This window comes from Marmota flaviventris, chromosome 1 (genome assembly GCF_047511675.1).
Source record: "Marmota flaviventris isolate mMarFla1 chromosome 1, mMarFla1.hap1, whole genome shotgun sequence".
Taxonomy (NCBI): Eukaryota; Metazoa; Chordata; class Mammalia; order Rodentia; family Sciuridae; genus Marmota; species Marmota flaviventris.
The window spans coordinates 49,807,562-49,825,880 of NC_092498.1; the positions used below are offsets into that span (position 1 = coordinate 49,807,562).

At 36.7% G+C, this 18,319-nt stretch overlaps 1 protein-coding gene across 3 annotated transcripts in view; it reads right to left on the reverse strand.

The window, feature by feature from the left end:
• The window catches only part of Cadps2 (calcium dependent secretion activator 2), a 527,786-nt gene extending 521,630 nt beyond the window's left edge, over positions 1 to 6,156 (reverse strand). For all 3 annotated transcript variants that reach the window (XM_071612817.1, XM_071612816.1, XM_071612815.1), the window contains exon 1: positions 5,721 to 6,156. In XM_071612817.1, coding sequence (XP_071468918.1) covers positions 5,721 to 6,059 — 339 coding nt within the window. In that variant the 5' untranslated portion in view covers positions 6,060 to 6,156. The remainder of the gene's footprint in view (positions 1 to 5,720) is intronic.
• Positions 6,157 to 18,319: the final 12,163 nt, after the last annotated feature.

Genomic DNA, 18,319 nt, shown 5'->3' on the forward strand with positions numbered 1-18,319 from the left:
AGCACAACTCATTTCACCAAACTAGGTGCTGTGGTCTTAGTTGCTTGTTGCTTCACCTGATTCGTCTAACCCTCCACAAGTGTCCTCTCTCTGAGATATTATTTATTTATTTTGCATTACAATTCTGAAAACACCATTATACAATAATTCATCATATCTCTGATTATATATAAGGTATGTTGACACCAAATTCACATCTTCATACATGAATTTAAGTCCTACCTGAGGACTTTCTTTAATGCCTCGCTTCAGACTCATTCCCCAAAGGACAAGGTATTCCCTTATCAGAGAATAAATGATCCTATCTCCCTCAGAGTGTGGCTTTTTAGACTACTACCAAGTTGGATGGAAACCTGCAGGCAAAAAAGGCATACTGTGGGGTTTCAATGCTATTTTCTTGCCTCTGAGGTCTGGTACTGACAGTAGGAAGATGTATTTGAAGTCATCAGTTCCATACCAATAGGTATGTCCTTTTTTATGGTTTTCTTTAGAAGGATAGTGTGAGCCCTGGAGTTCTCAGAATATGTTTTAGGAACACTGGTTTCCAAAGAGTGAGAGACATTTTTATTTTGCCTTTATATTATCTTTCCTCTACACTAATTCTTTGAGACATTAACTAAATCTAGGCTTGTGTGTATCCTAACATGTAGTAAGTTCTTATATGACATGCACTATGCTAAGAACATTCAGCACCAGGCCACAGATGTGTTTTAAGCTTCAAAGGTAAGGCAACATACCACTCAGTACAATGGCTGTAAGAAAAGTGATCCCAGCCTTTGCAAATCTGTAGTTCATTTATTATAAAGTTGGCTCTTTCCCTGAGCTCCTGAGTGTGGGAATAACCTAAGCAGTCAGAAGACTTGGGAGTGGGGGGAGGGGGGACTACTATTTCCAAAGTGAGAGAAAGGGGTGACTTTACTGAACAGGTTGAATAACTCTTATCTGAAATGCTTGATGGGACCAGACATGTTTCAAGGTTTTTTTTTTGTTTTGTTTTGGTTGTGTGTGTGTGTGTGTGTGTGTGTGTGTGTGTGTATATATCAAGATATACTCAAGAGTCAGGTATAGTGGCATATGCCAATAATCCCAGCAGTTTGGGCAGCTGATACAGGAGGATCGCAACAAAGCCAACCTCAGCAACTTAGCCAGGCCCTAAGAAAGTTGGCAAAACACTGTCTCAAACTAAAAATAAGATAAAAATGGCTGGGGAATATGGCTCAGGGTTTAAGGGCCCCTGGGTTCAACCCTGGTACCAAAAGAAAAGTATCTTGGAGATGGGACCCAAGTCTAGATATAAAATTCATTTGTTTTTTATATACTTTATACACGTAGACAAAAGGTAATTTTATACAATATTTTTAGTGTGCCTGTGTTTTGACTGTGACTGGTCAGATGACAGCAGGCCTGAAATTTTCCATTTGTCAACATTCAGATAGTTTCAGACTTTGAAAGATTTTGGATTTTCAGATTATTGATGCTCAACCTTTATAATATTCGGATGAGAGAATTGGAGGCAAAAAGAAAATCACTGCATATTATTTTACTCAATACTATTTTTCCTAATGCTCTCCTGCAGATCAATTTTACCTAGGAAAATTTTCTGCAGCTTCACAGTATTATTTGTATATACTTCTCAAACTCAAAATTATCAAGGAAAATTATGCAAAGCGGTAGGAGTCATTATATAAAATGGTTTACTTAATAAGGCACATTTCCTGTGCCTTAATAAGGCGGCGCAGGAAATAATAATAAGACACAATTGCAATACACATAGAAATGTAAAGAACATGAGCATGTGGACCATATGGAAAGTTATTAGGAGACATGTTAATCTTTTTAATGCCCTCTTCATTTTTTTCTAGTTAAAAAATTAATAGTTGGCTCTTTTCCAACTTTACTTTTACTAATATAAACAAAAATAATGAAAAGAGAAATCATTGACTACAAACTTATAGACCTGGTTAACCCAAATTATGATCACTTTAAGTAACATGCACCATAAATGTGGTTTTGAATTCAGACTGGCAACTGGCAAATATACCTCCGTAAGAGAATATTCTTAACCCCTTCTATGTTGACCATTTTGATTATCATAGTATCCCTACCTTTTAACCTCCAAGGACCCTTTTATAATTTTTCCCCAGGTTCTTAATGATTTCAATAATTGCCTTTATTAAGTATACATGGTACGCTTCACTATGATATTATTGTTCTTGATTCAACACTAATCCCACCTTTTCCAATGATCTAAAGTCTTGCAAACTTCATAACTGTTAGCACTCTGATGGCATAAAGTTAATCAAGGAAAATAAGTAAGCACTGGGGCTTATAAGCACTATTCACCATTGAAAACAGTTTGTGATGGCTGTGACTTCATACTCCTATCATGCATGCAGCCCTGGATATGTTCACTTGGACAGTGTCACCACAGTATGGTGCTCTCACATTATCTAGCCCATATTCACCCCGGGATGGAGAGAATCAGAGGGCATGACCAGCATAAGCTGACATTTCTTACTCTTCCAAGTTGAAATAGCCTGGCCAAAAGCAAAGAAAGACATATTTTTAGTTAATTTTGTGTTTAATGATATTAATCTCTCAAACAGTTTCTGGACACAATTCTTATTAGTTTTGTGGGCCATTTTAGACAAGCGAAAAAATAAAATAAAACTGTGGCTCAGCTCTTGTTCATAAAGCCATCCAGCCCTACAATAAAAGGGCTTTGATGAGAATCCTGAGTCCTGGTCTCCGGGGTAAAACTCTTCTTCTCTGTGATTAATTTCCTTCACTTACAAAATGAGGACCCTTTCAGATCTCAGTTTCTGAGTCTCCAAATTCTCAAAGTTGGGAGAAGTGAGTAAGCAGCAATACGCATTTCAATGACAACAATTTAAGCTATTAAATCTTTTTACTGGATGTCTGATGACTTCTAGATACAGAATAAAAATATACAATGGATTAGTGATTTTGCAATTATCCTGTTATGTCTTTTATGTAACCCAACTGTATAATTCAAGATTTAAAGTAAGTTTTTGGCATTAATTATTGGCTTGTGCGTCAAATTCACATGAACATAGTTAAATTCCCATTTCATTTTGTCCTAGGAGGAAACTTGACTGCCAAGAATTGCTACAGCTCCCTTTAGCAAGCAGCATGCTTTGTAAAAAGAAAAAAGAAAGTGGAGGGGCCTTTTGAATAAGTCTTGAATACAATCCTTGCATTGCTATATGGCCTTCCCCTTAATAAAAATTTAAAAATTCATTAAAATTCATCTGATTATGCTTGATAGTCTCAACATTTAGAAAACAAACATTTTTAAGCATTAAAATATTTTTGCACAGAATATATGTGGAGCCTTGTTTCTTTTTTGAAGTTTGGAGTTATTTTTGGTAATCTCTAGATAAGGTTATATCAATAGTCTCCTCAGTAGTACTGTGAATGCACCTGGTTACCAATTCAAATAATTTCTGGAGAAACAAACATTCTATTTGAACAGAAGTCAGAGAGATCTACACTATTTGAACAACTAAGGGAGACTCTCCAATAACAAAAAAGCAACAAGTACTCACAGTACAAGTCAACTACTAGTAAGCAACCTTTTGCAAAAGCATATTCAAGCATAATGTTCCAAATAGAAACAGATTCGATTCTACTGAACATTGGTTTTGGACTTAAACACACTAAAAACAATCTTAAGTATAATACAAAGGGTAAAAGTGAAGACTGGTTGACTCTCCAATACTATGCATGGGCTGATACTACAACATAAATGTGAAAACTATACTTAAGAATAACTACTAAAGTAGGTAGCTGTTTGACCTAGAGTTGAGAAGATGCAATGGGTGAGTACCTGGGAACAGACTAAGCTCAAGCAACAAATAAGGACATACGGTCTCATCTAGGAGTGGAGTAGCAGGCTTACAAAAAAAAAAAGAAAAAGAAAAAAAAAAAAATAGGCATTCAACCCTGACCTGAAGAATGGTGGCTCCTGTTGTGCCAAATGGTTTGGTCTGGGAAATGCTACTCTGAATTATTTCTCTGCTCCAACATGAGATGTAGGCCTAGAGGATTTCAAGATCTCTAAAGCTCTGTCTGTGAACTCCATAAAGGGTTGGGTTACCTGAAGGATCTATGTGATTAGCCTTCTTCTGTTGAGAAGCACCCATAAAACACTTCAAGAGAATAAAGAAATCCAAAAGAGCTGTTCACTTTGTGCCTTCCCCACTTGGTACTGGGGAATGAACCCAGGGTACTTGACCACTATACTATGTCCCCAGCCCTTTTTTATATTTCTTTATTTTGACATAGTCTCACTAAATTTCTCAGGTTGGCCTTGAACTTGCAATCTTCCTGCCTTAGACTCCTGAGTTGCTGAGATTGCAGGTGTGTACCCCGCAGTCTGTGCCTGTTTGTAAAAGTTTCAAAGAACAGTTAATATAAAATCTATCATCTTAGAAAATTCTATGTAGTACAGTATTGTTAATTACACCAAACTCAATGAGCTGTATTCACTAAACATATACAGCATTTTCCATTTATTATACCTCAATAAAAAACATGCTGGGTAAATGGAGTTCAGAAGGTTTGGGGAGGAGGTGGGGGACTGTTAGAAAGGGGTGGGGAGACTACATTTACTCCCACCTACAGTTATATTTCCAAAGTCAATTCAAAGGATATCCAAAACCTCAGAGAAATGCTTCACATTCTGAATTTACTACTACAGAAAATTTTTAATAAAGGACTGTGCATCTAGGTATGCCTTGAGCAAACTACAATCTCTCTGGTTCTCCTGCTCTTGCCACAAACTAAAGGGACTATTACCGAATTTTACAAAACCTTCCAGGTTCAGCATTCTATTAAAAAGATTTCCTAGACAGTTTCTATTGTAAACATTTATCCAATTATGGCAATTGGAGTCATTACCTTTGTCTACATAGAGCATCAGACCCCTGGGGTCTTGTTTCAAAACTCAAGTTGGCAAACATTTCTCCTGATACAAACTCCTTCTCTTTGTGTGGAAAGAGCCCAAAACAAAGCAATTGCACCAATCCATTATTTTTCATCAATAGTGGGTTTCAGCAGGCCTGTCCAGGCCAGGAATTACTTACCTACAGCCACTCTACAAAGCTGTACCTTCTACAGTGTTTGCATTTGATGTCCTGGCTATATGACAACACAGATAACTTATAAATTTAACTTTGTTTTTTTTTTTTTTTATTTACCAAGGAAAATTCTACCCTTTCCTAGTGAAGATCTCTCTACCTAACAGAAGAGTGCTCAGACTCCACCTGTTTCACTTAGCTACGCACTCATTCTGACCCACAGCAAAGCCCAGTTCCAGCAACACCACACCAGGCTAGGTGAACAGGAATGCACCACTGCAGGTAGAAATTGAAGTTGATGGGAGTTGCATTCTAATCCGACCATAGCCCAGCCAGCTCAGATGCAACTACTGCAGGGCGGCCACTGTAGGTCCGTCTGTCTGGGTTACAAGGGTGGTGAAGCTGTCAGCGCGGGTCACAGGGATATGTATCCGTTGCAGCCTCATACCCGGCACACGAAAGCACTGTCTTGCCCCAAAGATTCCCTTGTCCCCAAAGACTAACAAAAATATAGTATATCCTGCCGTTTGCAGAGGACGGAGGCAGGTGCCCTGGAGCTCTCCCAAGAGAAACCCCGGGAAGAAGTGGCAGTAGGAGGCACCCGGTCCCGCAACTCACCTTCTGCTGCCTCCGGGCCATGTCAGTGGGCTGCTTGGCGTTGAAGGGGTAAGCGATGCACCTCACCACGAAGACATAGAGCTGCAGGCGGATCTTGCGCTCCTGCTCTTCGTCCAACTGTCTTTCGGGCTCGTCTCGCCCCTCGCTGAGCACAGAGGGGCTCGGGCTTACGGGTCTGGCTGCGCCGCCGCTGCCCGAGCGCCCCGGCGCGTCCCGCCGCCCTTCCCGAGCCGGGGCCGGTGGCGCTCGCTGGGAGCCGCCGGCCGCCACCAGCACATCGCGGCTCTCCTCTTCCAGCCCCTCGTCCGACTCCTCTTCGCTGGAAGACGGGTCCAGCATGGTTCTAGGGGAGCCCCGCCGCTTGGATCGTCGCCCCCAGGCGTCTCACCCGCGGCAGCTGCACCCGCGGGTTCGAGGGAGCCGCGGTGCTGGCAGCAGCGGCCGCAGAGCGAAAGGGAAACTGGCCAGGGCTTTCCGGACACGTCGAGTTAGATACTGGAGTATTTCCTACCACCAGGGCGAAAGGGGCGGGCAGGAGCCGGAGGAGGACCGGGAGGGGGGAGAAGGGGAGCCGCCGGGATTGAATAGGCGGAGTTAGCGTTGGGGGTGAGCCTTAGCTCCTCGGGAATTGCTTGGCCATCCCGGAACGCGCCGGCCCTGTGCTCTCTCAGAGCCCGAAGGCAGAGTGGCCGCGCGCCCCGGCGCAGGTGGGGAACCTGTGGCGCCTACAACAAGCAACACGTGGAATGGAATGTTGAGGAGCGGGCACGGGGCCGTGGAGTGCGCGTGCGCGTGCCGCCACCGCGGCCGGGGCCCAGGTACCTGGGCGCCAGGGAGCACAGTTTGCAAAGGCAGGGAGTGGCTGCGTGGCGGGGCTAGGTGAGCGCCCACCTTCGGCTGCTAGGACTGCGGTGACCCCACCACCCTTCACCTCTCTATACGCACTGCTACACGCTTTCTGAGGAGATTGGAGTGGGGTTGGGGGAGGGGAGGGCAACTCTCCGACCTGAACATAATGCCCAGAGTTGAACCTGAGCGCAAAAAAAGTGAGACCAGGACCGTTCACTTCAAAATATAGTTTCGACGAGATTGAAAAGTCTCTCTCCGTTCTCTGTTTCTGTTCGATGCTCAGTTGAAGTGCCAATTATAAAAGTCAGGGGCACGTACATAAAAAGAAGAGAGGAGAAAGAGGCTTTTTGAAGTGTTTAATTTCTGCAGACAAGACAGATTTTATAGTTGCGAAATGACACCGATTCAGCTCAAACACAGCTCGATTATTTTCTGGGTTGGGATACGATTGACTCAATACAGTTTGTATAGTGTGGACATTCAACAAATATTTGAGCGCCTGCCGGCTGTTCAGCGCTGTTAGCCTTTGGCCAAGCTGGAGGTGGATTGGGGCACACAATATACAGTCGCTGTCATTTCTGGCCTCAAGTGGGCGTCTTGTAGCTGCACCTGAAGCCTGCCTTTTCTGCGCAGATTTCTCAGTGCCAGAACCACCTAGCAGTTTCTTTTTGAGATTCTGTTACTTGTGTCCTTAGTCCTGACAAGAGGGGGAAATAAGCAAAGCGCATTCACCACGCAGCAGAGCGAGTGTGCAGAGGGCCAGACGAGAAGAGAGGTGATGAAGCTCAGTGAAAGTAACACAGGACAGCTCTGAGCTGCTCTGACACATGGCCAAATAGCAGTTTTAGCTTTTTCAGACCACTTCAGTAGTTAGGTACACAAAGAAAGGCTTTTCTTCCACTTTTGCTAACATTCTCCCTAGATGGGGAAAGATGAGAAATTTACTCTTGGAGAGCCTTACTTACATGTCAGTGCTTAACTGGTCCCATAGTGCCAAAAGGTCTTCACTAAGGCCTGGCACCAAGCTGATGGCCACCTGCCAAGGAAGGGAAATCTTAAAAACCCATGTATTTAATGACGAGTGTTTTATTTATGGCAAGGTAAACAATAAATAGCAATCTTACTCATTTAGGTCCAAATATCTAATACTTATTAGTTCACAAAACTCTATAAAATTATTTATCTAATAATGTCACCAAAGTAATCGTCCAAATCAGGTGATACTATTATTATGAGTGCCCTTTGTGCCAGATTTTGCACTAAGCTCTTTACACACATTATCTGTTATTTATTTTTAGTTCCATTGTACAGATAAGGAACCTGAGGTTATGAACTCTGAACTAGTGGAACAGGGATTCAGCACAGTTCCTTAGTTCAAATAGTAGCCTTTTCTACTGCCTTGCTAACAGTCAGTGTATTAAATATGTTTATTAGAGTGATAATTAAAATAAGAATTCAATTTCTAGGGACATAAGACTACAACTTAAATATATTTTATTTACTTCATTGCCCTTCCTTTTCTTTCCATTTGAAAGTATATTTTCAGTATCTTATTAAATAATCACTACTACTTGATTGTTAGCTTATTTTTTTCTTCCTATCAAAAATGGTTACAGGGATGGGGGTTGTAGAGCACTTTCTTCACATGTGGGAGGCCCTTGGTTTGATCCTCAGCACCACATAAAAAAACAAATAAATAAAAATAAAGATATTGTGTCCATCTATAACTAAAACAAATTTTAAAATAAAAAAGATAAGAGCATATTTTTTTAAAAAAAAAGATTACAAATCAAAAATCTTCAAAGCCTTGAGAACACCATGGGAAATCATATAATAATTTTTAAAATAACATATAGAGCTGGGCACAGTGATGCACACCTATAATCCCAGTGGCTCGGGAGACGGAAACAGGAGGATCATGAGTTCAAAGTCAGCCTCAGCAATGGCAAGGTGCTAAGCAACTCAGTGAGACCCTGTCTCTAAACAAAATACAAAACAGGGCCAGGGATGTGGTTCAGTGGCCGAGTTCCTCTGGATTCAATCCCTGGTAACTCTTCCCCCTGCAAAAATTAATTAATTAATTAATTAATTAAATATAGAGAGTTTTCTCCAGGAAGATGAAAATAGTTTAAGTAGTATAATTTGAGGGGTTGGGGTTGTGGTTCAGTGGAAGATAGAACCCAATGTGTGCAGCACTAGGTTCTATCCTCAGCACCATATAATAAATAAATAAATAAATAAGTATTATGTCCATTTATAACTAAAAACAAAATTAAAAAGAGGTATAATTTAAATACTCAAAAGATAATAAAGAGAATGTTTAAGGGTTTTCATTAATTAAACATATTGCTTAAGAAACTAACATACATTGAAGCCATACTAATATAGCTTGCAGAACAAGATACAGTTCTTAAGAACTTTACAGGTTAAGGAATGACAAATGATGGCTGGTGTTGTGGCTCAGCGGTAGAGTGCTTGCCTAATGCTTGTGAAGCACTGGGTTTGATCCTTAGCACAACAAAAAAATAATTAAAAATAGTATGTCCATATACAACTAAAAATATTTTAAAGAGGAATGACAAATGAGAAAAATATTTATTTTAAATAATCAGTAGATTGCAATGCAATGCTTGTTTTAATAACTGGGGAGATAATGGTAATACTTTGAAGAAATAGCTCCTTCAGGAGACAGTAAGGGAAAACTTCCAGGATTCTTGACATGTCTTAAGGAGCGATTCCAAACTGTTGAGGTGAAGGCACTATAGACAGGAGACAGCATTTGCAAGGGAGGAAATTATTTGCCACATTTTGAGAACTACAAGTACACTGGCCTGAAGTGATGGATCCACATAAAAATGTGGGAGATGAGACCAGTGAACAGGCAAGAATGGACCTTGTAAGTCAACCCTTGGAATTTAAACCATATCCTGAAGAAAATGGGAGTCTATATAAGGGATCTAAGTAAAGTAAGACTACCATCCTGTGTAAATGTTAAAGACTCAGTCTGAAGCAATTTGAGGGCAGTGAAGCCAGGGGCAAGTTACCAAGAGAAGATTAGTAAAGAAATCTGGGGGGAAAGTAATGAGGGCTTTTATTCAGAACAGGGAACAAGAGAAGGAGGAATGCTTAAGAGATGGAAAGAGAAATTAACAGTTTATTTATGAGGAGCTGGGAAATACTGAAGATTACATAGAATATACTCCCTAGGATATAGTAACTTGATTAATATTAGATAAAATATGGACTTTTAGAAGATAAGTAGGTTTGGAGAAGCATCAAATCTTTGAGGAGCTAATGCACCATGTCAGAGAAATTCTACACATAGTTGGAAATGCAAACCCGTCATGCAAATCTGTATTAAAAAAAAAAAATCATCACCAGGCCTGGGGTTGTGGCTCTGTAGTGAAGTGCTCACCCTAGCATGTGCGAGGCCCTGGGTTCGATCCTCAGCACCACATAAAAATAAATAAATATATTGTGTCCAGCTACAACTAAAAAATAAATATTAAAAAAAACATCAACCACTGCTGGTGGATAAAGTTACAGGTGTGAATGATAAGTACAGAAATTATGTGTTCAGAATGAGAATGGGGGCCAAAGATGGAACTCTGGGGAATTATTCTTTCCTTTCTTCCAATTAAGGAATGGTTTGAAGCAAAGGAACCTGAAATGAAGACCTATTAATAGAAATCAGTTCTGTCCTAATAATTTTAAATAAAGTTTTCAATTTTGTGCTATGTTCTAGCAAAAGGTATACCTTATATAGTTACTTTTCACATCATTATTTCCAACAATATTAATTGATTGGTGCTCTGGAGTAATTGATTATATAATGCCTAACATAAGATTTTGATTTGTACCATTTCAAAAACACACACAATATACTTGAACTTATTCAGTGATTCATTTTTACTTTTGTAAATGTGAGTATAAAAACAAATTGAGATTATACTGATTTTAATGAAACACCTTGAATGCTAAGGAAAGATGAAGGCACAGTACTAAAATAAAATATAAAATGTGTTTTAGCAATGGTTTTTAAGGAAACAGGTGTGGGACCTGAATACCTTATGTGGGCTATCTTCTGGTTGAGAATTGATTTGCACATTTGACCTTAAAGGGAAGTACTAATTCTTTCACTAAGACATTTTGGTGCATCTGCTATAAGCTATGCACTACTCTAAAGATTAAAAACAATAAAATATAGCTCCTAAGAAAATAAACACAAACTAATAATTGTGCTGTAGTAGAACAATATATGGTCTGTGGTGTTAGAGAAAAAAAAATTCTCAAAATACCCCTTAAGTGTTTTGGAAATGGCCAGTCTCTTTTATAGTATAATTATAACTAAAATTATTTTACAACAGAGAGAAATGTTTTCACATCAAGTGAGAGGATCAGGGATCAGTTTTGCAATACATATGTGGTGCTAAAAACTAAAAACAGGAATATGTGTTTACAGATATAAGATAAAGATTTTGAAATGCAAAGGTGAGTATTTATATCTTATGAGGAAATATTTTCATGTTATAATCATCTTGAAAGCCTCTTTTAAACCCCCTTTTTTCCCTTTACTTTTTCCTTTTCTCCACCAGTTAGAACATTTTACAACATTTTACAAGTAATGGGTGAAAATTTATGCAGAAAATTTGTACAAATTGACCAGTAAATGAGCAGTATACACACACACACACACACACACTCACACAAATACATCAAAGAAATGTTGAGAAGATAATGCAAACACTTAAAAGACTGATTATAGATAGCTAATGCCAAGAATTTTACTTTTATTATAATTGTGTTATCATTGAACTCACTTTTAGTCATAGAACTATGGAAACATAGTGTAGATAAAGTTGCAAATGATTCTATTCCTTTGTTTGTTGGGTTTTACACAGTTCAGATTTTGTATTTCTATATTATTAGCCTTAAACCATCAGACTAAACTAACGCCTTGTTATGGTTTCCATAAGAAGTGTGCCCCAGAGTCTCCTGTGTTGAAGGCTTATTCCCCCACTGCAGTATTGTTCAGAGTTAGGGCTTTAAGGAAAAAGTTGGTTAAATCCTAAGGGCTCTGATCATGAGTGGATTAGTCCACTGATGGTTAATGATTTGATGGCATCATGGGGAGGTAGTGGAACCTTTATGAGTTTGGGTCTAATTGGAGGAAGTAGGTCACAGGGAGAGCATCCTTGAAGGATATTTCTTTTTCCTGGTCCATTCCTTTGTCTTTCTCTGCTTCCTGTCTGCCATAAGCTGAGCAGCTTTCCTCTTCCACACCCTTCTGCCATGTTGTTCTGCCTCCCCTCAGTCTCAAAGTAATGAACCTAGTTGACCATAGACTGAAACTTCTGGAACGATAAACCAAAATAATAAAAAAAAATCCTCCTCTGTTTGTTTGTTTGTGTTAGGTGTTTGTCACAGCAATGAACAAATATGTGCTGTAATATTTTATTAAGATTTCAGAAATTTCCTAATTTTTATAAGAATGTTTGACTTCAGATAAGAAGCTGCCATACTTCTGTTCCTATTAAATCGGTGTTCATTTGTTAGTTATTGATTACAGTTCTGCTGTTTTTAATTTTCCATATCATTAGAATTTGAAGGAAGTAAATGTGAATTGGATTGCACAGCAAAAGGTAGAATAAAGGTAGAAGCATATTGTAACCCATGTGTTCCAAGTGTCAGGAGGGAAGTCTTGCTATGATTCAAGATATGTGTATGTATGTGACTATTATAGTCTATACAGAAATGGATATTTAGCATAGGATAGGATGTTTGTGTTTCAAATGTTAGTAGAGGCACAAACTCTATGGGATTTTTGTGACACTGGATAAAATAAGAATTATGCACATAAATGAATAAAGCAAAAAATAACTAGAGTCTTTTTCTCTCCAGCTTTTATAGTTTTCTGTACTTATATTGAATTTGTTGTTAAACACATTTATTTTTGCCAGTCAATAATATATATTGAGTGCCTATTTTATATTAAGAACTGCACTATGGCATTGTACATAGAAAATTGCATTGATTGACTAGGAATTCAAACAAAGTCTCACTCAAGAGATGAGAATTCTACTACAGTTTAAAATAAAACTTATACTACTTCAAGGATAATACTAAAGAAAATAAAACTAAAGTGAAGCATAATTTTAAGGAGAAAAATTATTTTTGTTTTTATTATTTACTATTATTCTGGTCTACATCAGTTGTTATCAAACTTTTTGTTCTCAAGACCCATTTGGACCCTTGAAAATTAGTTCTGACCCCAAAGAACTTTCTTTTGGTGTGAATTATATTTATATTTTTAAATATTCCTCATATTAGAAACATAAAACTTCTAAGAAAATTTAGAAATAGCTATTTATTCATCTTAAAAAAAGCAAACCTATTACATGCCATATATTATATATTTTTATATTAAACATACTGTATTTCCAAAATAAAATGTTGAGTGATAAGAGTGGTACTATTTTACACTCTCTAAATCTATTTAATGTCTGACTTAATAGATTTATCTGAAATGTCATATCAGCTTCCACATTTAACTTAGTTCAAGTAGATGAAAAAAACTAGACTTCATATAGATATGTAGCTGGAAAAGGAATATTTTAATAGCCTTTTTATGTAATTACACATATTCTTTTTTATATATTACACAAAAATTCAACAGTGGTAGCTTCTGAAAGGTTAGGTACAATGTAAAATGGAAACCATATCAGTAAACTTTTCTTGTTAGGTAGTATTTTAAAACCCATTATTGTATGTTGTGCTTTGAATCGATCTTTTCCTATGCATGGTTTTGTAATGTCAGTTATTGGTCATTTGGAAAACATTGGTTCTCTAAATTATGTATTTTCAAAATGTGGACACATTGTATTACACAGTATAAAAAAAACCACTTTTATCAATAGTCACCTATCTCATGAGAAAAGTCTTTTAGTACTGGGAAACTATCGAGCTCACAGTTGCAAATGCAAGTTTTACAAAACTATAATTTTCATTTGAAAACTTGAATTTTATCACCAGCAACAGTGCTGTCAGTTGTTTTCATTCAAATGACAAGCTTGCTTTATTCGGTTTTGAGAAAATGTCTGCAGAATATCCAGGTCTGAATAATTACAATTTGTCTGTCAGATCTTCCCTCAAGTAAAAATGGGGTCCCATGAAACCAGAGCTAGTTCAACCTGCAACTCAAACAGTTGCTTCTCCTTGAGAGACCCATTATGCTTCATTATGCAGAAGCACTTTATGTAATACTTTCCATTTTGCCCACAGAATATTTTTTAAAATAACCCAAGGGTCAAGATTTAGCAAAATTAACAAATTTTACTGCTTAACCAGGATAATTTATCTCTCCCTTTCCCCTCCTTCCTCCTGCTGGCTCTCTCTCTCTCTCTCTCTCTCTCTCTCTCTCTCTCTCTAGTGAGTGTGCACGAGTAAAGAACTCATGATTACTAGCACCTTTGGGTCTACTGCCTTCCCTCTTGATAAGGCCACAGCAATTTTACCATCACAGCTTCTGTGATATCAGGGCCAGACCATGACAGTGAAAATGACTAGCAAAATCTTAGCATTCTTAGGAAAATAAGCTTTCCAGAAAGGGTCTCAGCGTTCCCAAGGGTTTGAAGGACCATTTTTGAGAACCCCATATCTTCAAGGTTGTGGCTTCAATTTTACTATTGCACAACAACAAACACACTGAAATTACTCACCAACTATTCACCTCAAATACTATTCTCTCAGCCTGATTTAAAGTAAAGGTAGATATTCAACTATGTTGAACAAATTAATCCAGTGAATCCTGATTATATATATATATATATATCCCAAAAATGTTTTCTTTCCTACTTCAGATGATCAGATATCTAATTTTTCATGAACTTTTATGCAATCTTCCCTTCAAAATGCATTGCACTGGGCTGGGGATGTGGCTCAAGCAGTAGCAAGCACGCCTGGCATGTGTGCGGCCCGGGTTCGATCCTCAGCACCATATACAAACAAAGATGTTGTGTCCACCGAAAACTAAAAAAAATAAATATTAAAAAATTCTCTCTCTCTCTCTCTCTCTCTCTCTCTCTCTCTCTCTCTCTCTCTCTCAAAAAATGCATTGTACTAAATTAACTTGATTGTTCTATAATATTAATAAACAACATTTATTTTGACAAAGATAATTTTACATTTGGAAATCTGAAAACCTTCATTAAACTTATGTCTTGGATCTGAATTTAAACATTATAAATCACTATTATAAAAATCTGAAATTTCCCTGAATTTCTTATTAAGCTAAAAAATACTGTCCCCATATGATAACTGACTATAAAAATATTTTTATGGTATAGTTAGAATTTTTAACTTGATGTTGTTTTTCTGTTAATGTGGACATCTAGGAATAACTTAATTTTACTAAAGTGAATTTATGTTTAAAACAAAATTTAGAAATTTATAATTGAGAGTTTGCATTATATAAAGCATAATTTCTAATTAGGCATTATTAGAATATGTACTGTTCTGTAGGGATAAAGACAAAATGTCTGTATTGTTTGTAGCCAACATCATATTTTTACATCTTACTCTAAAGTAAATAACATAATAATAATCTACATAAAAAATAAACCTGTAAGAATAATTTTATTCATACTGTTCTTTTTATATAATTTCTTTGAGGGGGAAATGACTCAAACCCAAATAGAAGCAGATGTGTGTGTGTGTATGTTGTGTATGGGTGTGTGTGTGTGTTCCTGAGGGAGTGTGTGTGTGTGATATGTGTGTGAGAGAAGGAGAAAAAAAGGGTTTAGAAAGAGAGAGACCATATGTGGAAAATTAGATTTTCTCCATTACAAGAAGACTGTTCATATCTTTATAATTATGTCTCTTATTTCACTTATCAAAACTATGAACAAAAAGAAATGCATGTTAAAATAAAGAGAATACTATTTAAAAATAATAGAGAACAAATGAGCTCTAGGGAAACTAGAAACTCTTAAAATTATACACAGAATGAATTGTACCCTTGGAATTTTTTTAACGAGAGGACCCTAAATTTTTATCATAGGTAATAAACTTCCCCCAAACTAAGAACCAATAGGTCTGTGTTTTGGTTGGGGTGCATAAATCACATAATGCCTCAAGTTTGTATCTAGTAACTAAGGTGAAGAAAAGATTGAGTATGTGAGCCATATGCAAGTAACTGAGCTTAATAACTCATTAGGGAGTCATATCAATAAATTTTTCTCCAATGTTCTTATACTGGCTATATACTGTACATTAAAACAATAAGTAAAATTGTTAGACAAATTATATATATATATATATATATATATATATATATATATATATATATATATAGTTCTGGTTGGACACAATGCATTTATTTATTTATTTATTTATTTAATTGTGGTCCTGAAGATCGAACCCAGCGCTTCGAACGTGCTAGACAAGTTCAATACCTCTGAGCCACAACACCAGCACCCAGGAAGATTTTACTTAAAAATTTGTGTCTGAATCTGAACAATGATAATGGGCATAAGTCACCTCTGAAAATAATTAAAAGCTAAATAAACATAAGGAGACTTTTTTTTACTATCTGTACGGCTTTAGCAAACAAATGCGTTTCTGAACATCTCTAAATTTCTCTGTACTCTTCAGGAAGTAGGGCTAACAGCTGGTGAGAACAATTCTATTTCTCTATAGTTCTGTAGTTGCATGGCATCATTGCAAGATAATACTCAGTGATGTTCTAGTATCCTTTAGAGATTGAACAGTATTTGGGGCCAAATGTTTTTACCACCTATAAATCTGTATTGTAATAACAATTGCTTATTTTGCTTCTTAGTAGAATTCTTAATTTCAAAAGGGAAAAAAAAATCTCTGTTGTGCCTTTTTATTCAACACCATCACAATCACACATGTCCACACACGTCCCCTTGCATGTATGTGTACACACAGGAATTCCTCACTATTGCATCGCTATTTTCAGCCACATAACAACATTTTCTTCTCATAATCACATAATGCCTCAAGTTTGTATCTAGCTTTTCCATTCCAAAACTCAAGAAGATTTTTTTTGCATTTCCTAATTTTACAGATATAGAGATATCCATAAGATGGTGCTGTATCTTTAATTTAATTTGATCAGATTCTTGAATGCTAAAATGCATCTATTATAAATATAGATAGGAGACTGAGTTGGAGTTTCATATTTAATAAGTCTTATGCTGTGTGGCTGAGAGGCAATTGTAAGCAGAATTTTTAAAATAACTTTATTTTCCCAAATCATACAATTAATTTCTAAAGTGTCTTTGCTAGAGATCTAGTTGCCAGCTATAGATTAAAAAAAATGAAATTCTCATTTCAGCCAACGTTTTCTGAAGAATAGCCACTTTGCACATAGCATATTAGACAAATGAAGTACTTAAATTATATGCAGTATCAGTGTCTACCAAGGTCAGCAGTAGTCTTCAAAATTGCTTTGAAATACCTAATTTGATGGAAATTAGAAATGACTTAGCAAGAAAGCACTTCCTTTCACATGTTGAAGAACTATGGAGGAATTATCTAAGAAATTTTCAATACCTAGTAAGATTATTTACTCAGTGAGGGCAAGGTAATTTAAAATATGCTAACTGTGTAATCTATTTCTGACTTAGGAAAATGTAGCCCTCAAAAAGTAATATTTCATTCCCCATTTAATTATTACTTGTAAACAGAATTAATAAGTAGAAGGCTTAGAAACTGGTTATATAGAGCTTTATTTTTAAGATGAATTATCTCATGTCAAAGTGACAGAAAGCATTTGTGGTGAAGGTGACTAGGTGACAAGGGACAAAGGAAAGCATGTTTATGAAAGAAAATATTAGGAGACATGAGGGCAATAATATCTATTTAAGTACATCCAAGGCAGACAACAAATCACCCTCACATAACCACATGGAATTCTCAGATGAAATATTTATCACTATGATTTGGGAATATATTCAATTTCATAAATTTGCTTCTCTTTCAATTGCTCTGAAAATCTTCTCTCTTTGAACAGTTCCACTGAATGAAGCATTAATATACCTCTTAATTCAAAATTATGTTATAATTTTGCACAAAAATTTTGAATAGATTCATAGGCATCATAAAGTGATGGTAAACAGATTCCTATATAGCATTATACTGCAAAATTTAAAAACCTAATGAATATGTATTATTAAAAACTTTTATATATAACAAGCTAACTTTTCTGTTGGCCAGGTACAGTGGTACATGCCTGAATCCAGATAGCTTGGGAGGCTGAGGCAGGAGCATCATGAGTTCAAAGCCAGCCTTATCAAAAGTGAGGCGCTAAGCAACTAAGGGAGACCCTGTCTCTAAATAAAATACAAAATAGGTGCAGGGGTATGGCTCAGTGGTCGAGTGACCCTGAGTTCAATATACTGATCTTCTAAAAAATTATAAAATCATTCTAAGAAACACTAGATACCACATTTGTGAGAGCATTGTTACTTTTTCAAAAATTTCCCAGAACTTTAAAATTTTTTCTTCATATATATTTTTCCTGTTCAAACTTTTCAAATAATATTGGGGTTTATATAAATAAAATGACAACAGCAAAATTGAGATTACTTTGATTTAGAATAAAAGTTAAAATTAAGAATCTAAAATCAACTAATATTCTCAACAACCATTTTCATATTAAGATAGCCCACCAACATTTTGACTAGTAATCTTTCCACTCCCTTTATCAGAATGTCTGTTATACC